Below are 23416 nucleotides of genomic sequence, written 5' to 3' on the forward strand. Positions count from 1 at the left end.
TTAACTTTTGAAAAAAAGAGAGTTCAATTTTAGTTCTTGGAGCAATAGAACTTTTGAACTTAATAATGTACCAAGAACTTATAATGTACATCTTGCAATTTACTTTTTTTTTTTTTCCCAAGGTAGGAGTGGTTGAGATTCAAAATTTCAAACTTATCAAACGTATGTACTAAAAAAATTCTAATGTAATTTAATGAATTTGTCGCTTTAGAGATTAGAATTATAATTTTTTTAAAAATAAAAGTTATGGGTAATATTATAATAGTAAAAAATTATAGACTAAAATATTTAGTAGAGTATAATTGAGAGAAAATGTAATTGGTCTTTAAATCAATATCAGATTGGAGAGTTGCAGCTATTGAATTATCATTTTAATTATTATTATTTTTAAATTGAGGCATCTCATTAGAATATTAGTTATTGAATATATTTCCTCATGGCGGCCAGAACGGACAAAAAACAATGTTTATCACTTAGTATAATGGAAAATTGATAAATGTGGTGTTTGGTAAATAGTTGTTAGTTAATTGGGTTAGTGAGTTTTGGTAAATTAGATGTTAGTTGATTGTTGATTACACGCAAAATGATTTGTTTGAAAAGCTAATAAAAGAGTTGCTTTGAGCAATTTTTTGAATTTAGCATTTTGAAATAATAATCTATTACAAAAAGTTAAGTAATAAAAAATTCATATTGGTTGTTTAACTAATTCAAACAGTTAATAATTGTCAAACAAGTTAAAATTGATTGATAAATCAACTATGTTATTAAACTGGACAAAAAATATATTTTTTGAATACAAAAGAAGATAACAACAAATAACTTACATGAGTTGCTCCATCTAAATTCTCATATTGATGGGAATTTATCTCCCTTGGAAGGGATCTAGAAGATTAGAATCCCAATTATTCAATCTTAAAATTATGTGAGAGCGTCTCACGTGTTTTAATGTGCGAGACAGGTTGAGTTAAAATAATTTGGATCATAATTACTATTATGAGTTAGTCTTTGATTTATTTTTATGACCCAAATTATATTGATGTAACCCATATATGAATTTCATTACAAGTATAGAACATGATCAACAATAGAAATGTCAATGAATACAATGAAAGCAAGACCAAAACCAAACAAAATCTTATCATTTCAATTAAAAATGATAATTATCCATAAGACAAATAACAGAAAAAATCCATATTTGATATTTCAAGTAGCAGTGGCATTATGGTAGATAAGTGAAATTAAGAGGGCAAAAGAATTTACAGGATTAATAATTATTTTATTGGTTATCCCGCTATTGTCTAGTGGCCGGTCGCCACTTTGCACTGCGGCCGCTCCGCCCGCTTTCTCCCCCATCATTCACCACATTTCATACATACATACACACACATATCGATATCTATATCTATATATATACCGGTATATCATAGAGAGAGAGAGAGAGAGAGAGAGAAAGTCAACCGCAAATTCACAACCGTCAATTCTAGAAAGTGATGAAATTCTCACCGGAAATTCACTTTTCTCCGGAGATTGGTTTGCAGAGATACTAGAGAGAGAGAGAGAGAGAGATGAAGTGAAGAGAGAGTGATTGTGTATAGGTAATGCATCAGAAGAAGTCTGAAGTTCAGATCGGGAAAGAAAGCAGCGGCGTCTCTTCCGATTTCAATCCGGTTCTGCTTTCTCCGTCTTCCTCGCTTCACCAGAAGCACTCACAAATTTGCCGCCTCGATCATCATGCTTTGATCTTCGGTTCTTCTAATTCTGGGAATTATAATAATAATAATAATAGTAATAATAATAATAGTAGTAATGATAATGCGACTCTCCAGATCATTATCAACGACGGCAATCGCCCGATTGCGTCCGCCTCCACCTCGCCGGCCGCGGTGGCCGCCGGCGGGAAGACCACCGCTCACAAGAGGATCCTTCCGGGGAATAATTCCTCCAATTCTTCCATCAATTCGATGACTAAATCCCCCACTCTGAGCAATTCTCTGCATAAATACCCGTTTTATTCCGCCCCGCCCTCCGCGAATGGCCCGTACCCGTTTAGGGTTTTGGGCCATTCCCACTTCTACCACCAGCTCCACCACCTCCGCCGCGTCGTCCGGATTCACCTCCGCCTCATCATCCTCCTCTCCTTGCCTTTCTTCTATTTCCTGGTTTCCCACCCCACTAACTCCATCTTTCTTGATTTCCTCTCCGCATTTGCCTTCTCAGCAGCGCTTTTGTTCTCCCTGCATTTGGCGCTCCCCAGGCTGCCCTCTATCCGTTTGTTCCTTGCCAGGTCTTTCCCAATCAAACTCCCTCTATCCAGCCATGTCTCCAAGAGGCCTTTGCCTGTGTCCTGGTCAATCGGTTCTTGGCCAAAGTATGACAAGAAAGTGAGTTCTGGGTGTTGGGTGCAGGCATATAGCAATGGGGATGTGTATGAGGGTGAGTTTCATAAGGGGAAATGTAATGGGAGTGGAGTGTACTATTATTACATGAGTGGAAGATTTGAAGGGGATTGGGTTGATGGGAAGTATGATGGGCATGGAGTGGAGACATGGGCAAGGGGAAGTCAATACAGGGGCCAATATAGGCAGGGACTTAGGCATGGCTTTGGCGTTTATCGGTTTTATACTGGTGATGTTTATGCTGGAGAATGGTCAAATGGCCAGGGCCATGGCTGTGGGGTGCATACCTGTGAGGATGGTAGCCGATATGTTGGCGAATTCAAGTGGGGTGTCAAGCATGGCCTTGGCCACTACCATTTCAGGCATGTTTAAGAATCTTCATCTTTTGTTGTTGTTGGACATTCATATATTCATATACTGGAGTCTGAAGATAGTGAACTTCATTTGATAGTTGCAGTGTCTTTTTTTTTTGAGCCTAAGATAGTTGCAGTGTCTTAATAAGCATGCTTTCTTAATTTGGAGTTCTTGTAGGAAATATGATAGTTGCAGTGTCTTAATAAGCATGCTTTCTTAATTTGGAGTTCTTGGAATGAATTTCATTTAGGAAATATCTATGTTGAAGGCGTAATTGTTTTTCCAATCAATAGTGTTTTGATCCCTGCTGATTTATTAGTGTCTCGTGTGTTAGGAATTCTGACACTTATGCTGGAGAATATTTTGCTGATAAGATGCATGGATTCGGAGTGTACCATTTCGCCAATGGGCATCGTTTTGAAGGCGCTTGGCACGAGGGAAGAAGGCAAGGATTGGGGACATATACTTTTAGGAATGGAGAAACCCAGTCGGGTCACTGGCATAATGGCATTCTTGACATTCCAAGCACACAGAGTGTGCCCTATCCTGGATCTCCCGTGGCTGTTTACCACTCAAAAGTGCTTAATGCCGTCCAGGTTAGTTATTTTTAGTTGGAGAATGCTTATTGTGATTGACCTATCTTGGCTTCTCATCTAAATTCATTATTTTTTTGTTATCAATGCTTAATGTTTTACTATGAATGTTACATGATAAATTGTGGCTTTAGCAACCACTGTTCTGGTTAGGTGTATTAATTTGGGCCCTCATCAATAATTTACTTACACCATAGGTTTTAGGACAGTTTTATCTTGAGGGTCACATACTTACAATGCATGCATGCTAATTCTGACCCTATATCCATTCCATGAAGAATTGGCATGTTGAACTATCCATGACTTGAACTTTCTTCATTATTTGTTCTTATTCTTCTTCTTGTTGGGTATCCTATGGAAATCGGGATTGAGTCTGTAACCTTCTACAAGACTACAACCCTCTCGTGTTTAATAATACGTTTGAGAATAGACAAAGGAGGGCAGTGGGCAGTTAAATTGGGGAAAGAAAAAAGTAGTGTGTTGAATGTTAAAATGGCTTTTCATCTCTCAGGAAGCACGACAGGCAGCCGAGAAAGCCTACAATGTGGCGAAGGTTGACGAAAGAGTGAACAGGACAGTAGCAGCAGCAAACAAGGCAGCTAATGCGGCAAGAGTAGCAGCAGTGAAAGCGGTGCAGAAAGAAATGCATCACCGCAGAAACAGCGATGAGCTCCCTATTCCTGTCATGTAACGACTTCCATGGTTAAAGTGTACATAACCTTTTGAGTGCTGGAGACTGAGTTTTAAGTCTGTGGAACTTACAGACTTCAAGTGGTATTAGTGTATAGTAGTATAGTATAAGTGCAAAATGACCATACGAGCTGCTGCTGATTGAGTTGCTAGTTTTGGTCACTTGTAAATTTTTGGTAGCTGTATAAAGGGAGAGCTGGCGACCGAGGAAAAATGTTATCCAGCCAGCCTGTATGTATATTAATGACTAGTGAGAAATTAAATGAAGTTGGTGCAAGAAATCTTTTCCTGTTATGCCACAACCTAATAATACAACATGACATTTTGTCTCTTGTGCCCTGTTTTTGTTGTAACGTCATCAATCAATGCATCATGTTTAATAATATTCATTAAAAATAAAATTTAATGCGTTGTAACGTCATCAATCAGTGCATCATGTTTAATAATATTCATTAAAAATAAAATTTAATGCATATAAACATTACCGTATTGTAGTGTGTGAAAAAGAGTGCAAATGACTAAGTGTCATTGTCCTCACAATACTCTGTATACCTAACCCAAATTGGAATTCTACTACATAGAATCAAATTGGCACAATACCTAACCCAAATTGGAATTCTACTACATAGAATCACAAATCTTATTTCCTGATGTGGCGGACACTATTAAGCTACTTTTTCCATGTGGTCCCAATACAATTGTCTACGTCAAGATTTTGTGTAGAAGTAAAAGTTAGGAGTAAAAAATGGAAGTGCTGCAAATTGACACAATGCTACCTGTGACAGTACACTTTCCCTAAAGCAAATATGAATTGCAGGAACTAAATCCATTGCAGACATCATCAGCAAAAGAACATTAGGAACCAGAACAAAGAAATGTAATGAAGAAGTCTAGAATCAAGTGAGAGATCATAAATACTCCATAATATTAAGTTGATTCAAACATATCAAAGACTTTCAGCTAACATAAAAATTGCTTCTAATTGCAAAGTCACAGATCCAAAGAAAACGTAATACAAAAGCCTCACGCTTGACTTCCATCTAAATGAAATGATTCTAGCTCTCAGTCTGCTCTCGGAGCCTTCGGATGGTGCTCCTAACAGTCACAGCACTAGCAGTGCTGCAAAAACAAGGGAAACCCCGGATTATTACTTTGACAATAAATAAATATATTTTAAAAAAAACAGAGAATCAGAAGAGAAATTACTTCAGTGTGTATGCACCACCAGCTTTCACTTTCCCACAATCTTTGCATCCCCAAATACCAACAGCCTTCCTCTTCACGGCATACTGCAAAGGTAGAATTTTATTATACAACCAATCCTAGGCATATCAGGACATGAAATAACAATCAAAATGACAAAAAGAACTAACCTTTCCACAGAACTCACAGAAGTACTTGCTGTGCTGACTAACCTCCATTTTCTTAATTTGTTTTCTCAAACTCGCACCATAACGAGTACCTGGCATTTTGGTAGATATGTGACTTGGTAAGCACATAGCACCCCTAAGCATAGAACTATGAGTTCACACATTTACCAAACATGAACTACTACTGACTAACTAGTCAGAAACAAATGAAACTATTTGCATTAGAAATATTTTCAAAGTGAAGCTCTGAAGAAAATACTCAGTCTCCAACATCCATTTCTACTTGCATAACAATGTTACAATACATGAATACAATCTTGATCTACATGAGAATCTGCTTACCATACTTTCCTACGATACCAGCCTTCTTGGTTCTCTTGGTCTGAATAAATCAACAAAATTCAAGTCAACAAGAATGTGAACCAAGACAAGTAAGCAGAGGATTTCATAATGCAGCAACAATAAACGGCCTAATGGAAAAACTAAGACAATAACATAAAAGCATAAACCTTTTTTCTTAGCTAGAAACTGACACAGAAGCTTAAATTTAACCCACATATCAAAACTACAGCCTTGGAAAAAACAAAACAAAACTGAGGGAATTATTCTATTGCAACCAATGTGTATATAACTGAAATTTAAAACCTTCTTAGTTCAACAACCAATAAGCCATGGTTCAGTACTTGTGCAACTTCAGCATTTCTGTTTCTTTTCAAACACAAATATAATCTCACTTATATTCAATTACATTTTACATAGAGGTCTATATTCGACTGTGAATACCTAATTATTTAATAATGCACGACAACGCTAACACGATTTTTTTAAAAATAATTATATGAAATAACACCTCTCTGCTTCAACAAATAAAAGAGAGAAATTCAGAGATTATCATTTCTTATTGAAGATAACCACCAGCTATAACAATCACTCAAATCAGATCATATTGATAAGGATATTGCATATAGATTAAAAAAATGCATACAATTAGCACATATACGGAGTATTAAAATCCAGAAAAATAATAACGCAAATGAATAATTACAGAAAATGAAGTACCATCTTGATTGAGCAATGCAGAGACTGCTGCTGCCTGTGGGTTGGGGATGAAGATGACGCGGCTGTAATGAAAGTGTAAAACCCTAGATTTCGCCGATTAACGCTTTTGGGGATTATATAGGCCAATATTGGATCATTTACTTTGGCCCAACGGCCCATTTAACCCAAGTAAATGCTTCTTCTATTTTCCGAATATTGGCCCAAAAATGCTTTTAAAAAAAAAAATTAAATACTACGGAGTACTAAACTAATCTCCAAAAATTAGAGGTGTTCTTTTTATTTTTAATTTTTATATTGATTTTGTTAATTAATTAATAATCAAATCAAAATTTATTTCAATTAATTGGTTAATCAAATTAATTTTAGTTTGATTTTCAATTTTAAATTTTTAAAAGTTTCAAATATAAAGTCTGAACTTCTTTAAAATAAAATTGAGAGCATCATTAGTTTGGAGGGACTTATAGTAGATCAAGAACTATCGAAATAGATTTAACCCGTTGAGCTGGACTTCTTGCCTTGCAAAAAGGGTAAGGTGGGGCTCTTAATTTTATGACTTGTGAAATTGACGGACTTTATAGCCCACCCGCTAAATAATTGGCTTCATCCTATTAGTCTATTTTGACGACTATACACAAAATGAGTATTGTGGAAACTTTAAAATAGATATTTTTCACATTAAAAAAAATATATATTTTGACTGATCAAGCACCCAAAAAAATGTATGAAGTATTACTTGTGACAAATGATCATTCTCCACTTGCCTCTAGAAACACGAAATATTGCCATCTTGCATTGGTTTCACACAATTCCCAATGTTAATCAGGATTTTTTCCTAACAAAGATGACAATTTTAAACTAAAAATAAAGAATAATAGTGCATACTACTCTCTCTATTGACTCCATTTTATACTTCTTATTTACACAACATATTTCGATTCATTCAAAAATACATGAGTTACGGTTTTTTTTTTTTTTTTTTTGTCTTCGATCTACAGTCATGGTGGGAGTTTTATCCTATTATAATTAGGGATGGCAATTTGTCCCGTCCCCGACGGGAATTCCCGATCCCCGCCCCGACGAAGACGGGGATGGGAAAAATTTTTGGGGAACGGAGACAGGGAATGGATATAATTCCCCGTCGGGGACGGGGACGGGGATGGGGAGGACCCCTCCCCGTCCCCGAATAATTATTATAATTAATAATAAAAAATAAATAAATATATATATATAAACAGTACAGTGGTATAACCCACTGTACAGTAACGTTAATATATATATATATATATTAATTTTTTAAAATTAAAATCTTAATTTTTAAAATTAAAATTACACTAATTTGAAATTTTGACTAAAAATTGACCGGGAAAAGGAGATTTCCCGTCCCCACCTAATTCCCCACGGAACGAAAATGGAGACTATTTTCAATTCTCCGCTGGGAATGGGACGAGGACGGAGATGGAATCGAGGTTTCAGGGACGGGGACGGGGAGCGTCCCGCCCCATTGCCATCCCTAATTATAATAAAATAGAAACCTAATTTTTAGTTGGAAGATGCTGCTCAAGAGTCAAGACATATCATTGCCACCGACTTTAGCCACATGGTCGTACTAGGTGGTAGCTGGAGTCCCTAAATTGCCGGTTTATTGTTGCTATTCAGTATTGACCTTAAAAACGTAGGACCCTTTAGACCTTAGATGAAGTCAAAGAACACACAAATAGATAGGAGTATATTTATTAGCCACCTTCCCTGAAATGGACAGAAGAGGGAGAGACAGCTTAGAGCAGTCAACCTCATACCCAAATCAAAGAAAGATTCATAGGTCTTTTCCCAGGATACAGAAGAAAAGATTGACAAGCACTCTTCTATAGTTCTAAGCATGCGTGTATATACATATTTTATTACAAGAAAGTTTCACAAGCTATCTCTATTTGTCTGCTGCTTTGAAAATCTGGTGTCTTTCTTGGCTAAGGAGTCCAAGCAGTTGAACAAAACCAAGCAAGACGCGTATATACGCAATAGAAGTAAAAACTTGCTTGTTGAGTCATGATTACATTTGCTTACATTTAATTTCTCTCTCTTTCTTGAATTTCCAAGGATGTTTATTGGCCTGGATCACCTTCACTCTTCTTGAATCTCCCCATTTCTGCTTTCTTTTTTGTATCTGTTTTAGAGCTAAATTTGCTGTCCTGATAGTAGTTGTTTATCTGTATTGTTAATCATTTGTTTTGTGTCAGAGGAAAAGTCAGTTTTGGGAGCTGAAAAATTGAATCTTGATAGCTTTTGTAGAATCTGGAGAGAAAAAAGAGGGCAAAAAAAAAAAAAGGAAGTAAAATGAGTTGTTTTGGGAGCTAGGAATTTAAGCTTGATATGTTTTGTTGAATCTGTAGAGAAAAAGAGGGCAACAGGCAAAAAAACAAGTAAAATGAGTGTTTTGGGAGCTAGAAATTGAATGTTTATAGCTTTTTGTAGAATCTGGAGAGAAAAAGAGGGCAACAAAAGCAAGTAAAATGAGTAGTTTTGGGGGCTAGAAATTGAATCTTGATAGCTTTTGTTGATTCTGGAGAGAAAAAGAGGGAAAAGAAGGCAAAAAGGCAACAAAGTAGAATTAGTTGTTTTGGGAGCTAGAAATTGAGTCTTGATAGATTTGTAGAATCTGGAGAGAAAGAGGGCAAAAAGCCCAAAAAAAAAAAAATACAAGTAAAATGAGTTGTTTGTTTTACTTCAAGGAAAAGGGCAAAGGTAGGGGGCAAAGATCTGCACCAGTGTTGAAAGAGGAGAGTAAATCAGATGTTTCAGGATCTGAGAGGGCTGCAATATCTTCATGTTCAGCCTCATCCCACCTCAGTTTCTCTGAGGTGTATGAAGGGAAAGCTCAGAACCTGAGAGTGTTCTCTTTCAGTGAGCTTAGACAGGGAACCAATAATTTCAGCAGGTTGTTGAAGATTGGTGAAGGCGGGTTTGGGTGCGTTTACAAGGGTAAAATTAAGCCTGTTGATGGAAATGGTGAACCTGTTGTGGTTGCTATTAAGAAACTCAATAGAGATGGTTATCAGGTATAACCTCCATGCCCTTTTGCTTATGCTTTCTGATTGTTAAAAGAAATATGCGTTTATAAGGTCATGGGTTAGACTAGCTAATTTATTGGATTCAGTCTTTTAATGTGGTTTGACCATGTGCATACAGCTCAGTTGAGTGACATTGGCTCAACCTTAGATTATGACACTGACATAGATTTTTAGTTGTATAGTGATGCATGGTATCCAGTTTTGTCTGATGTTTATTGCGAGAATTGTTATAATTACTATTGTTGTTCTGTTTGATGTCATTGTGGTTGCTTTTGGATTATTTTAAGGTTGCATAATCTGTGCTTTCAACATGATTAATAATTCCATAAAAATGATATTATGCTTGTTTAGTGGCTTGGTTATAGAACAACAATAATTTATTCTGCCAACATAGATATCTCTTGGGGCAACCCCAACCAAGTTGGTCTGTTAACTTGGTAACTGTAAGGTTACAAGTTCGACACCCAATGGGAGTGGCCTATTGGCCTTATTGGTTTGAGTCGGTTAGCCATTGGCAACCTAAGCTGGTTTACCTCCTTGTGGTCCTTTGACGACTTAGGGTCATAAAGCAGGGTTTACTCAATGCACACCCTCAGGTAGTGACTGACATTCGATGTGGTTGATATTCAAAACCATATATTTTTTCTTGCAAGTTTATACTTGAAACTTGAAACACTAAAATCTGTTGTCTTTACCCCATAAAGTCGTGAAATTTTTCTAACCTTCTGAATTTGTTTTATGAGCTTGGTTGGTATCAGTCTAATGAAATTCTGCATTTAGAAACTTTGCTTATTATATAGGATCTCCAGGCTCTATTATAGACAAGCATCTTACTAGGAAATTTGCGTTGAATAGATTGCTTAGCTATATCCGCTATTTCCACTGCAGGGCCATAAACAATGGGTAGCAGAAGTGCAATTTCTCGGGGTTGTGGAGCACCCGAATCTTGTCAAACTAATTGGATATTGTGGTGTTGATGGGGAGAGGGGCATACAGCGACTACTCGTCTATGAATTTATGCAGAACAAAAGTCTTGAAGACCATCTTTTCAGCAAGGCTTATCCCGCTCTTACCTGGCAAAGAAGACTGCAAATAGTGCTTGGAGCAGCTCGGGGATTGGCTTATTTGCACGAAGAATTGGAAGTTCAGGTTTGTCGTCCATGTCTCTTAGAAGCTTTATATTAAAGCGCTTCCATTGTGTGCATATGAATGGGCTAATCTTGTCCTACCTCAATGGTACAGGTTATATATCGAGATTTCAAGTCTTCAAACGTGTTGTTAGATAACGATTTCAAGCCAAAGCTCTCAGACTTTGGCCTTGCAAGGGAGGGCCCAACAGGTCTTCACACTCATGTCTCCACAGCAGTAAGCTACGAACCTTCATAAAACCCGACACTTATTAGTAAAAGATTTGCTTTTCGACATATAAAAACTGTTCAATGAATCAGTAAAAGGAGGAATTTGATGTGGATGGAACAGTAAACGAAAAAAAAAAACAAAAACAAGAATCATTTCTAGTTGTGCTTTAGGATGTTTAGCATTGTTTCACACTTTTAGCAATGTCTTGTTAGTTTCCCAGTGATAAAAGGAAAATACTATGTGTACTCTCATTTTATACTCCCAGTTTCACAATTTTGATGTAGACATTTGAATTGGGACCCACATGAAAAATGTAGCTTATCAGTGTCTGTCACATCAGGGAGTAAAATTTACTCGTGATAAAAATAGCGAAATAGCTTCTACAACGAGTGACCAAAGAATTCGTTTTGTGTGAATAGGCTGTAGGAACGTATGGATATGCAGCCCCGGACTACATTGAAACTGGCCATCTCACAGCCAAGAGCGACGTATGGAGCTTTGGCGTTGTCCTATACGAGATCCTAACCGGAAGAAGATCAATCGAGAGAAGCAGACCGAGCTCAGAACAGAAACTTCTGAGCTGGATTAAGCATTACCCTGCAGAAAGTCGAAAATTCAGCATGATAATGGATCCAAGACTGGAAAACCAGTACTCAGAAAGTGCAGCTAGGAGGATTGCAAAGTTAGCAGATAGTTGTCTGTCAAAGAGTCCAAAGGCACGACCAAAAATGAGCCAAGTAGTTGAAACTCTGCAGCAGATCATTCAGAGTTGCTGCGAAAACAGCCCCTCGTTCGAGCATTTCCAGTCTGCTGCAGAAGATTCAGCCGACGATGAGCAAGAGCCCGAGCAGAATGGGCCTACAGAATCAGAAAAAAGGCGGATGGCGCACTTGGCAAAACTAAGCGAACGCGTTGGTGGGCTTAGCAGAAAAGGGTTTATGATCATGCAGAGGGCCAAAGTTACTTGAAAAAAATGCTGTTTTCTTCTGCATAATTTGATATTTGTTTATTTGTGCAGTATATGTGTAGATTAGAAACATGGTTAGGAAGTACATAAAGGTTTCCACTTGTCTGCAACTATGTTAAATTGGCTTAGAGAGCTTATATATGAGTTTTTGTCAACTTCTAATATAATATTCACTTCCCGACTTTTCCGGAGTATATTCGTTGTGAGATTTTGCACACAAGGAGCCCAACTCAAACCTGAACCCCATATATTCGTGGCAAAAATCGAAACTCCACCTTGCTGTTGAAAGTAAGTCTTAAGTGAAGCTTCTTATTCACTAGAGTAATGTCGTGGAATATATTTACTTCCTTGTTTTTACAGTTCTGTAGCATCAATCAAAACCATGGAAGACCAAGCAAGTTGGATTGAAATGGTCACACATATATAGGCCCATTGTTTCACTGTCTGCTTTGTATTATATTAAAGCTTTCATGTCCTTTTTGCTTAATTGATTCATCTTTGCAGGCTTGAAAATGAATCCATTTCACTACAGTACCATGGACAGCTCTTGATTGAATTGTCTCCACCTGCTTTTACCTGTTGCTGATTTGGCATTTGCTTATGGCACAGTTCTATCAAACACCTTTTCTTTTAACTCTTTCTTTGATTTAAAAAAAGACAAAACATATAATTGCTATCAAATTTATGCATCAATAAAACTCATCTTATGATTTTAGTCAACAAAATATCATAATAAGAAATTAAATCAAATCAATAAAGTCAATATACAACTCTTACAAAGAGTTAAATTTAAAACTTTGTAGTTATCAAACTAATTTTTCATTTAACTTTTCTAGAATTGCATCATCTTTAAATGCTTTCTTGATGACCTTGCTAAAAGTCTTTTTAAAAATTTGTAACTTTTCTATATCAGAAAAGTGGTGTCCCATCAAATGATGCCATTGTTTGATGAGGTGTGACTCAGCTACTCTTATCTTTAATCCCCTCACTTTCAGCTTGACAGCACTGTTATGTGGAAGATTCTAACTTAATTAACCATAAAGTCCCTTCAAGTGAATCATCTTCATCTCAGACCTAACTCAATTGATTAATAAATTCAAATTTTATTTTACTAGCAATTATTAAGAGCATTCACATTAAAATTTTTAGAGAGATTTTTGAAACTTGAAATCTTATGTCAAAGCGAGAGAAAAAGAAAGAATGTGGCAAATCTTTACAGAATGTGTGATTTTTAGACTAAACATGTGATTTTCGTGCATGCAGCACAACATGCGCGCCTAGAGGGCGGCCTGAACGCATAAAAACTTTTTTTATTAGCTTTTGTTTTCTCTCCTTTTTTTTTTTCTTGTAATATGACAAAAACCCTTCAAAATCCATACCTAATGAGGATGTTCTAAAATATAATAATCAATTCATACTAATTAGGGGAGGTACAAAATTGACCTATTCATAATACTAATATACTAGTATTTTGAAGAACCGACCAATATAAACCATTGAAGCATATTCAGCATGATTAGAGTGTTATCCTACAGATGATAATCTTTTTTTACGATCACAAAAACTTGTGTAACATCGCAAAACGAATCTGTAATATAACATTTTTAAACCTGACACAGTATCACATAACATCAACTATTGTATATGATAAACCCATCAACATTATATAATTAGTTTGCGTGCTTATTACTCTATGAACAGTTGATTGTATCTTTGATGTGGTGATTGAATCTGATAACTGCAGAGAATCCAATCCGGATATGTTCTACTGTTCTAGCAACTCATATGAATCTCTCATCAGATCAACTGTTTCTCTTTCTAACTTTTTTCTCTCATCAGAAAGATGTAACTGTGAACACTGTTCATCAGCCTCAGATTTGCATATATTGTAAACAAACATCATTAAAGACTGCAAATTCCAAGGCGGCAAGAACACCCCATTTCTTGGGAGCTCAATTTATGTATAAACATAGATCTCAGCAACATAAATACCCAGGAAAAAAAAAGATTCAAAATTGTCTGGTGGATCTTTCTCTCTCTCAATCTCTCCATCTGATATCCACCAGTATTATTTACAGATAATTTATACTTTTGAGCTCTGGAGTGTGATTAATTAAGCCACAGCCACTGTGCCTGTTCTTACAGCTTTCTTGGTGTCAGTTTCCTTGGTTGTGGATTCCTGGGTTGCTGTCTGTCTTTGTGTTTTTGATGATCTCTTGGAAGAGGAAGAAGAAGAAGAAGATGAAGATGAAAGCTTTTGTCTCTGCTCATTAGCCTCATCCATCTCTATCTGTTCTTGCCTGCATTCTTGGCTGCAAAATGGTGTATTCCCTCTGCAAATCCACACAACAAAACCCCATCACAACCAAATTCCTCGGCTCAGACAATTAACTTAATAACCACAACTTTATAAATTCGGCTCTCAGCGAAAACGGTCTGTCAACTATGATAGCCTAGGCTTATTTTCTCTTTGTGATTTTTACCAATTAACGTTACAAGACGAGTTTTACCCACTATAGGCTATGCAATAGTAGTTGCGAGTTTCTCGTCTGGAACCATAAAACACACTTTTTCACATGGCAAAAATTTGTGTGAGATCGTCTCACATGTTTAAATCTGTGAAAAAGGTAAAAGGTGAAATCTTTGATTAATGATGTCAAAAACTCGATCCATTAATAAAAAAATTTGACCCATTAATCAAAGATTAGACCCGTCTCACGAATGGAAACCCGTAAGACGATCTCACACAAATGTTAAACATTTATAGAGATAGAGAGTATTATACATATAGATATACTGATATACACATGCAAATGGGGAAGCTAACCTGTACATGAAGATGTCACTGTTAGGACCCAAAGATCTCTGGCAAAGGAAGCAAGCATCAAGAAAATGGGGTTGGTACTGGTGTTCTTCACACCCAGTATAATACAAAGCTGTTCTTGACTCCATTTTCTTCTTTTTTTCTTTTCTGTCTGAGAAAGGATTTTTGCAGATGGAGAGAGAGAGAGAAGATGAATTGGAGGAGCTGAGAAAAAAAAATGGAGATTTTGAGAAGATGCCAGTGGGCAGAGAAGGATTCAACAACTTTATATATAGGGAGATTGTCAATTATAAGTTGATTGGTTTATTGTTTTAAGTATTTTAATTAACACAAGCTAGCACAACTGTACAGCCAACAGACAAATCATATGTTTACCAGTGTCAGTTTCTAGAATAACTTTTTGCCCTACTTTGTATATAGGACTATAAATTTTGGGACAACCTATTACTAGAAGTTTTTTATCTCGTAAGAATTTGATTTTGTTAACATTTTTCGGATAAATTTGTAACACAATTTTACGATTTTTAGCACAATTTATTTTTTATGTGTTGATTAGAGACTATTATATACCAACATTTGAGTACAATAACGGTAGAGAAAATAATATAATAAGAGTTAATTTTATTTTTGATCTTAGATTATAGGTTGCAGTCCACATTTAATCCCTTTTTATCATAACATTTACATTTGGTCTTAGTATTATTGTGACATGATTATTTTTTGTTATCCGTCAACAAAATTTTTGAGACTGACACCTATGACCAAAATTGAAATTAACTCTTATTATATTATTTTCTCTATAGTAATTGTACTCAAACGTCCTTTATGTCGAGTCTATCGTACAAATTATTTTTAATGCGATTTAAGTATTTAACCTTTTTGTGTGGTTTACATACATACATGAGCATTATTTATCTAGTGCAATAGTCTGTATTGGTTTGCCAACGTCCTTTATGTCGAGTATGTGGTACAAAGTCTTTTCAACGCGATTTATTCCTTCTAGGTGATTTACATGCTATTATACATTAGCATTATTTATCGTAATGGTGGCAAGTTTCATTTCCACCCAAAAAATTGTTAAAAAAAAAAAAAAACTATCTATATATGATCTGCTTATATTATTAATTGAATTGAGATTTGAGTACGATTATTGGTAGAGAAAAATATTTTTTTTTGAATAAGAGAAAAATAATATAATAACATATGTGGTTACAATTTGATTTAAGTACATTGTTTGAAACCTACACTTATACTACAGGCTAGAGCTCTCCATGATTACAAGTTTCATCAAATAATCATCAAACTATCAAAAGTTTTTAAGTGAACACATTGTCTATTGCATTCTCCACAAGAAATACATTAAGTAACATTTAATTTTCTCTAACATGCATGATAGATAGATATCAAATTTCGAGTTTGATTTTTTTTTGTGTGTCTAATACTCCCTCAGTCCCGATTTATGTGGCATACTTTGGTTTTGCACGGAGTTTTAGGAAATGAGTAGGAGAATGCATGTTTTCACATTTTACCCTCAACTTATCCATGTGCCATGTGAATTGACTTTCAATATCTTTATACGGAGTACATTTTCTTTACTAAAAATAAGAAAGGGATTGTACTTCTGCACATTTCTCTAGAAAAGTAAGGAGAAATAATTCTGAACATGTTTGGGTTTGCTTTGTAGAAATGGGTATGATTGATTTGACTAGGCACATTTCTCTAGAATTGTGGAGTATTAAAACTTTCAAATTCAAGGGTATTTTGGGAAAAATAGAAAGGTAGTAGTGTTTATTTTAGGAAAGTGGACAATATTTTGGGATGGATTAAAAAGGAAAGTAAGACAGGTAAAATGGGATGGAGGGAGTAGTATTTTTAATGTAATTAATAAATATATATAAATTTTATATACTAATATTAAGACTTTAAGAGTTAATGATCTTTTAGTTTAAGTGACACGGAGTGACTCTCATGAATTCAAACATCATAACATATTATAATTATAACAAAGTCATATTAATATCAAAAATAAAATGGGCCATACACATAAAATGAATCGAGTAGAATAATATATGTTACAATATAAATTAACCATAAAATTTATATAAGTACGGAGTATTTAGTATTGTGGGCCCCGTAGCTAAAAAACAGGTGGGGCAAGTAATAGTTGTGTGGGGCATTTTGGGTACAGAATTATATTATTTAAAAACCAGTGGCAGTTTCTCCAGAATCCTTGGGCTTGGAATCTATGGCCTATGGCAGTTTGGCAAAGTGCATTGCATCTAATAAAGAATCAGTTTTTGCACTTTGCTCCCTCTCTTTATAGGGAATCTATTATAAGTTCAATAACTTTATTAGATTATGATATTGCATCTAATAAAATTACACAAGAATCTATTGAGAGTGTATAGAGAACATAACAGAGTTATAGACTTTCTTGTTTCTTGCTCTTTTCGCTATGATCAAGAAGTTAGGTGTATTGATATCCTTTCGTTAAGTTGCCTTTCTAGGTTATTTCTAAGTCTAAATTGAATAGCACGACTAATGTCATTGGGATCTGTTTGAGGTAAAAGAGAACACTTGAGAGTGTATACAAAACATAATAGATTCGTAAACTTCTTTGTTTATTGCTCTTTTACAATAATCAGGAGTTTAGGAAAATCGATATCATTTCGTTATCTTTTCAACGGTTGTTGTAGGTTGAACACACAATTCTTCTAATGAGTTTCTAATTCCTTGGATCAAAATAATTTTAAAAAATAAAACAAACAAGCAAACAAATAAAATAAGAATCATGAGGCAAAATTTTGAAATTCACAAAACTTTTGGACCCAACTTTAAATAAAGCAAAAAATGGAAATGAGTAGACACCCTGCACTCTTTTGTCCGTTACACTCTCCTCTCCCTCCCAGATGGGAGCTGCGTAAGACGGGGGGCCCCACAACCCATAAAAGACACGAAACGGCGGGTCCCACTTCACAACCCTCCAACCAATGAAAGTCAATCATGAGACGCAGGTGGGACCCACCCACCGGTTGGGACCACCAGCACTAAATTTTTAAGGTCGTTGTCTTCCTGCCCGGGATCTTATTGCCCCTGCCCACCGGTCAGCCGATATTATTTTGCCCGTTCCCCGTGCGTCCTTGTCATCTTGCCCGGGAATCGCCTCATTAATACGTGGCGCTTGATTAAATTATGTGATGCCATCATCGCGCCAAACAAGGCTCGGAATCTACGGCCTGGATCTAGCGGCGCACGGTAGCATGCCAGCTCAATTGTTTCCAAACTATACTCCATATATTAGTCATATTATATGTCGTTTTATTTTTTTTTTTACTTCCTTTACTTAAAGTAAGGAAAAAAAAAAGTAAGGACACATCATTAATTGTAGGCAGTATTTTGGGCGAAGAATCAAGATTCGAATTTCAGAAGTGAAAATGTAAAGATTATGTTTAAAATGGATAGATATTTGTGTACACCGATATTTGATCTATTTGCTGAGTTATTGATTCACCGTAATTTACATCTCTCAAATGATTTGTTAAGTCGAGGTGTGGGGCCTTGGTGTTGAGATTTAACCTTTTGAAAGGACACAATAAACAACTCATTTTTTCCCCACTTTCTTTCATTTTGTCAAATCATTGAGCACCCATAAAATAATGTTATGTTCTTCTCCTGATTTTATTTTATAATCTTCACTTCTAAATGTAGTAAGCTAATGACCTTGTGGTCGAGTAACATGTAATGACCCTTCAAATGAGAGATCATGAGATTGAGTTTCAGCGGAGGTGTTATTGATTTTTTGTGCATTATAGATGAACATATACTATAATGTTGAAAAAATAATCTATGGAGTATTTATTAACCAAATGATGATTTAAGTTGATGGGATTTGAGTCTCTTAAACACTTCAAAGTACTTGTGCTTTAATATCAAATTTTACATGTATGATTCAAGGAATGAGATTGATTGAAATTGTTATACACTTCAATTATCTACAATCCAACTCATTTCACTAATAAGGATCTTTGAAATGGTCTCACGATAAAAACGGTTTAAAATATCACCCGATAGTTGTCTGACCCAATGGAAATCATGATGTGTGCGGTGGTATACTTTGAAGAAGCCATCAAAAGAATGATTAGGTATGCTTCCATTATTGACCTTCAATAATAATAATAATAATAATAATAATAATAATAATAATAATAATAAAAAATTGTATTCAAGTAAAATTTGTTTTTCATTTGAAAACATATGAATCATTTATGGAGTATTCAAAGTAATTTTGTAGTCAAATAGATTGAGATAGTTGGTAAGTGGACTGCTAATGTAACTGTAAGGTCATATATGCTTAATAAAGAATGTGCCATATTAAATAGCTATAGGTTAAACATTTTTTTCGAGTAAAGGTCATCAAGCTTTGTGAGCGCAACATGAATTGAATGCATATTCATCTCGCAATGGAGAGAATACCCAAATATCATATATATGCCAAAAAAAAAAAAGATTAGTTTCTATATAAAAAAAAATCACTTAAAACTTTATACCAATAACAGGGTGTAAGTATAATTCCTGCCACGGGCATAAAAGGATTTTCGTTTGTGTTTGAATTTGAAATAGACTCTTTGTGTGCACGTGTTTGCATGTTTAAAAAACCTAGAAAATGCATGTGAACACCATTTCTACGTAGTAAGGGTGACCATCCCATTTTTGGACTTTATTATTATGAATTTATGATCAAGATCATAGAATGTCTATTATCACCAGCTGTCCCCTACACCTCAAATAAATTGGGAAGTTTTGTCCACCTTAAGGCCTTAAGTCACTGTCTTCAATTCCTAATCTTAGTAATTCAGAAATTAGAATGCCATACAAAATGCTTAGAAAAGTTTTATCCTCTCACGTGTTATAAAACATTCGATATTTTTATTACTAAGACTAATTTAAATTCGTTCCGAATCACATGTCACATATGAACACTCGATATTTTTATTACTAAGACTAATTTAAATTCGTCCCGAATCACATGTCACATATGCAACATCTGACTCTTACTCAAAAACAACATAGTCCAAGATCTCTTTGGTTCGAGTTGCACTAGCAAACTTTTGACTCTTACTTGAACTCTTTAAGATGAAGCATTCAGAACATACTAATGGAGTTACTCTTTAAGATGACACATACACGCAAGAGTTGATAATCCGATCTTATAGTTGCGTTAGCAACCCACTTATCAATAGTCTCAAGCTGTTAGGTTAACCTACAATGATAATTTCAATCCAAGGGAGAAAGTGACCTACAGAGGGGCAGTGGGGAAGGGGAGGAAGAGATTTTATTGTGTCATTCAAGAAGCAAATACATGCTGCAATAATGTTCAGAAGATGCATCTGTACATGCCAATATGACACAATTTCTGCCATCTCATTGTAAGATGATGACAAATCCTGCTTTATGGGCTTATGGCAATGAATCTAATGAGTAATGGCACCACAATGTAGCCATGCTGATATATAAATGCGGCTGTCCTGGGCAATCAAACAAGTTGGTTAGACTGTTGGTTTGGTAACCATAAAGCTCCAAGTTAACTCTCAGTGGGTAAAATTGGAGCAATCTATTGGTCTTCTTGATTTGAGTCGACCAACTATGGACAACCTAAGCCTATTTACTTCCTTGTGGTCCTTTGCTGGCTAGACCACAAGACGGAGTTTACCCTGTGCACACCATTGGGTAGTGACTGCAAGTTTCCCTCATCACCCAAAAAAAAAAGTGGGCAGACAAGAAAAAGCCTTAACCCAAAATTATTGCACTATCAATATTAATCAATGGCTATGGCTAGAAAATACTACATAAAAGCAATCTCATTTCATCAGACAGATCTGTTAGTGGTCTATTTATTAGAAATAAGACATTCACAAACATCAAACCAAAAAATCTGCCAAAACTTTCACTTCTTGGGCGAAATGGCTCAGAATGGGGAGTAAGTATGCAAATCTTGCAACATAAGAAGAAGAACATCATAATATTGCAAATAATGAGAGATGCAGAGAGAGATTCTCATCACAAAAGCATTTGCCAGTTGCCACTCTGGTTTTTCCTAAGGGGCGTGACATAATTGTTTCAAGAATGACTTGTCATTCCATTATCCAGCATAGAAAATATAAAAATCAAAGTACTAGATTAAGGATGGAATTGGAAGATTTAATGAGGAATGTCGAGATAGACAAAACGGGAGATAATTATTGAACCGAGCAGAAGAGAAAGCCACACCTAGCCTGTAAGAGCAGAATTAAGAGCACTGAACACATCCACACCAATTTGTGCTTCAGCTTTCTGCAAATCAGTAGATGCAGAGTTGAGCTTTTGTGTGAACTCTGACAGTCCCTTCTGCACAGCGCTTGGATCAATTTGTTCAACGGGAACTGCCTCGATAGCCATTATGTCAGCAATTGAGTTGGAATGGACAAACACAAATCCACTGCTAACAAAATATTTCTTCACATCATTTCCTTCATGCACAGAAACAACACCAGGCTTTAGCTCAGCAATTGTTGCGACATGTCCAGGAAGAATACCCATCTGTCCAGTCGTTGCTGGTACTATAACCATGTCAACCTGCAAGACATAACTAGATAAGACAGCTGCTGGCAACATAATCTTCCATGTTGATGATCATTATTCATTACATTCAGAATAAAGATGTGTAAACAAGCGGACAAAGCATTTCTGAACTTGGCTTGACTCATTAATTAATCAAGCCTAAAATGTGTAGGCTCGGTTTGACAAATTTAGTTGAGTGTTTGCATTTGGCATCTTTATGTCAAATGAGCAAGTATAGCTAATTAGCATGAAATCATGAATTGCCACCTATGGTTTTAAAACCTTGAAAATAAAAATTAAATTGAACTACAATTTCCAGAAGTGCATAATTAACAAAATTCAAGCCTTGGATACCTAGAAGAGAAGCCTTGGAGACGACAGAGAGATATTTGAAGTGAGGGAAAGAGGATTGGGGAACTTCTACAATGTATTAAGACTCTTGTGTAGCTTTACAGGAAGTACTAGGGGAAGGGTATGACTCCACTAAGCACTAAGTACCATCAAGGCATAATGTATGTACTTGTAATACAACACACATCGAGCCCTTAAAAATCCTAATTTGAAAATCGAAAGGCTTCGCTCATTTATGAACAAGTGCAACATTATGTTTGGGTTTAGCTTGTTCAATTGCCGAACCAATCCAAGCACCAAGCCTCAGCTTTTCGAATCAATCCAAGCCTACTGGTTTGTTATCAGTTTAGCACCTCTCAATGACTAAATCCAGATAAACAGAAGTTTTAGGGAAATGCAAATGAAAGCACACAAAAGTGGCCCAAAACAGTTACTTATCATATGCTTTGATGCTTAGTTGCTTACTTAAGTGTTAAGAAATTGATAAAAAATTGAAGTTGTTGAGACAGATTAATTGGCTCTCAAACATTCGTATAATCGTATCATATAAATTCCAACCTTTCAAAAGTCTTATACTTATCATGGTTTGGGTTGAAGCAATTAACTAGTGGAGGGTAATCTAACACTTTGTATTCTCCTGGTGGTTATTAGTAACATAAACTTCACAGTCATCAATACTTGTAGCTATGAAAACACATTTATTGCGACTCCATAAACTTCACAATCATCTATAGTTGTAGCTATGGAAACACATTTATTGCGACTCCATAAACTTAACACTCATCAATAGTTGTAGCTATGAATACACATTTCATGCGACTCCATAAACTTCACAATCATTGATAGTTGTAGCTATGAAAATACATTTCTAGAGACTCCATAAACTGCACACTCATCGATAGTTGAGATTACAGCATAAAATCGAAGCAAAACACAGGAAATTTTCAGTAAAAAAGAAATGAAAGATCAATACTAAGCAAAAAAAAAAAGAAAAAAGAAGCAATAGTAATGGAGAAATGACCTCTTTGTTGGAGAACTCGGAAGCATAGGGCAAAACGAAGTTGATTTTGAGCTTGGAGGGGATAGATGAAGGGGTAGGCGGGCGAGGTTGCATGAAGGAGAGAGGCGTCTTGGGCGGGTCAATGTTAGGAACCGTCCTCGTCCAGGCGGACACGAAGGCCTCATCGGCGGACGGCGCGGAGGCGAGATCAGTGGAGAATCGTCGCGATCCTCCGGCGACGGCGGCGGATGCCGATCGGTTCAACAAGCGAGTGGCGGCGTGACGGATCATGGTGGCACCAAAATTGGGGATCGCTCGGCTCGCAAGTCGGAGAAATGGGAAAGCGAAGAGGCTGCTGTCTCAGAGGCGTCGCCCGGAAACGGTTTCTCTATTTCTCTCTCGCCATAAAGGTTCCGTTTTTGCGCTGTCGCATACTTGAATTTTTACTGCGAAGGAAAAAAAAAAAAGAATTTATACTTAATATTAAATTATCATGTATTTTATTTTATACCTAATACTTTTTCATATATATATATATATATATATATATATATATATATATATATATTTACACTATAACCTATATATACACAAGGCTGAGGCCGTCCTAGGTCGGGATTGCTTCAAGCCGAGGCCACCTTAGGCTGAGACTGCCTCAAGCCGAGGCCACCTTAGGCTGAGACCGCCTCAAGCTGAGACCGTCTCGAAACTCGATCGCTATTTGAGTTGTTTTTGTTTCTTTTCGACTCGATTTGTCCCAAATTCGTCTTAATATATTTATCAATATGTAT

The 23416-nt window shown here is 35.9% G+C and overlaps 5 protein-coding genes across 5 annotated transcripts; 2 read left to right on the forward strand and 3 right to left on the reverse strand.

Annotated features, from left to right (window-relative positions):
• Positions 1–1293: 1293 nt before the first annotated feature.
• On the forward strand, positions 1294–4327 carry LOC116016918. Its single transcript, XM_031257371.1, has 3 exons — positions 1294–2758; positions 3085–3346; positions 3855–4327. Exons 1-3 carry the CDS (start codon positions 1599–1601, stop codon positions 4032–4034), a joined length of 1602 nt encoding a protein of 533 aa, XP_031113231.1. The 5' UTR covers positions 1294–1598; the 3' UTR covers positions 4035–4327.
• A 584-nt stretch (positions 4328–4911) lies between these two features.
• On the reverse strand, positions 4912–6554 carry LOC116015394 (60S ribosomal protein L37a). Its single transcript, XM_031255443.1, has 5 exons — positions 6463–6554; positions 5746–5785; positions 5407–5495; positions 5240–5322; positions 4912–5152 (listed from the first exon to the last, which is right to left on the reverse strand). The coding sequence occupies exons 1-5, from the start codon at positions 6463–6465 to the stop codon at positions 5089–5091; spliced, it is 279 nt and encodes a 92-aa protein (XP_031111303.1). The 5' UTR covers positions 6466–6554; the 3' UTR covers positions 4912–5088.
• Positions 6555–8253: 1699 nt separating this feature from the next.
• On the forward strand, positions 8254–12047 carry LOC116017402 (probable serine/threonine-protein kinase PBL19). The gene is made up of 4 exons (XM_031257983.1): positions 8254–9515; positions 10416–10676; positions 10770–10892; positions 11306–12047. Exons 1-4 carry the CDS (start codon positions 9165–9167, stop codon positions 11852–11854), a joined length of 1284 nt encoding a protein of 427 aa, XP_031113843.1. The 5' UTR covers positions 8254–9164; the 3' UTR covers positions 11855–12047.
• Positions 12048–13699: 1652 nt separating this feature from the next.
• LOC116017069 (FCS-Like Zinc finger 3-like) lies at positions 13700–14927 on the reverse strand. The gene is made up of 2 exons (XM_031257589.1): positions 14681–14927; positions 13700–14186 (listed from the first exon to the last, which is right to left on the reverse strand). The coding sequence occupies exons 1-2, from the start codon at positions 14803–14805 to the stop codon at positions 13967–13969; spliced, it is 345 nt and encodes a 114-aa protein (XP_031113449.1). The 5' UTR covers positions 14806–14927; the 3' UTR covers positions 13700–13966.
• A 5750-nt stretch (positions 14928–20677) lies between these two features.
• Positions 20678–23059, reverse strand: LOC116015303 (ATP synthase subunit delta', mitochondrial-like). The gene is made up of 2 exons (XM_031255346.1): positions 22647–23059; positions 20678–21289 (listed from the first exon to the last, which is right to left on the reverse strand). The coding sequence occupies exons 1-2, from the start codon at positions 22914–22916 to the stop codon at positions 20945–20947; spliced, it is 615 nt and encodes a 204-aa protein (XP_031111206.1). The 5' UTR covers positions 22917–23059; the 3' UTR covers positions 20678–20944.
• Positions 23060–23416: the final 357 nt, after the last annotated feature.

This window comes from Ipomoea triloba, chromosome 4 (genome assembly GCF_003576645.1).
Source record: "Ipomoea triloba cultivar NCNSP0323 chromosome 4, ASM357664v1".
Lineage (NCBI taxonomy): Eukaryota > Viridiplantae > Streptophyta > Magnoliopsida > Solanales > Convolvulaceae > Ipomoea > Ipomoea triloba.

Excerpts from the sequence above, each read along its gene's own strand:
- LOC116016918 (XM_031257371.1), top strand. The coding sequence starts at position 1,599 with ATGCATCAGAAGAAGTCTGAAGTTCAGATCGGGAAAGAAAGCAGCGGC. Across the intron at positions 2,759-3,084 it reads CTTGGCCACTACCATTTCAG|GAATTCTGACACTTATGCTG; the intron begins GCATGTTTAAGA and ends CTCGTGTGTTAG. Across the intron at positions 3,347-3,854 it reads AAGTGCTTAATGCCGTCCAG|GAAGCACGACAGGCAGCCGA; the intron begins GTTAGTTATTTT and ends TTCATCTCTCAG.
- LOC116015394 (XM_031255443.1), bottom strand. Across the intron at positions 5,496-5,745 it reads TGGTATCGTAGGAAAGTATG|GTACTCGTTATGGTGCGAGT; the intron begins GTAAGCAGATTC and ends CCAAAATGCCAG. Across the intron at positions 5,323-5,406 it reads TCTGTGAGTTCTGTGGAAAG|TATGCCGTGAAGAGGAAGGC; the intron begins GTTAGTTCTTTT and ends CTACCTTTGCAG.
- LOC116017402 (XM_031257983.1), top strand. The coding sequence starts at position 9,165 with ATGAGTTGTTTGTTTTACTTCAAGGAAAAGGGCAAAGGTAGGGGGCAA. Across the intron at positions 9,516-10,415 it reads TCAATAGAGATGGTTATCAG|GGCCATAAACAATGGGTAGC; the intron begins GTATAACCTCCA and ends TTTCCACTGCAG. Across the intron at positions 10,677-10,769 it reads ACGAAGAATTGGAAGTTCAG|GTTATATATCGAGATTTCAA; the intron begins GTTTGTCGTCCA and ends TCAATGGTACAG.
- LOC116017069 (XM_031257589.1), bottom strand. The coding sequence starts at position 14,805 with ATGGAGTCAAGAACAGCTTTGTATTATACTGGGTGTGAAGAACACCAG. Across the intron at positions 14,187-14,680 it reads AGTGACATCTTCATGTACAG|AGGGAATACACCATTTTGCA; the intron begins GTTAGCTTCCCC and ends GTGGATTTGCAG.
- LOC116015303 (XM_031255346.1), bottom strand. The coding sequence starts at position 22,916 with ATGATCCGTCACGCCGCCACTCGCTTGTTGAACCGATCGGCATCCGCC. Across the intron at positions 21,290-22,646 it reads CCGAGTTCTCCAACAAAGAG|GTTGACATGGTTATAGTACC; the intron begins GTCATTTCTCCA and ends TATGTCTTGCAG.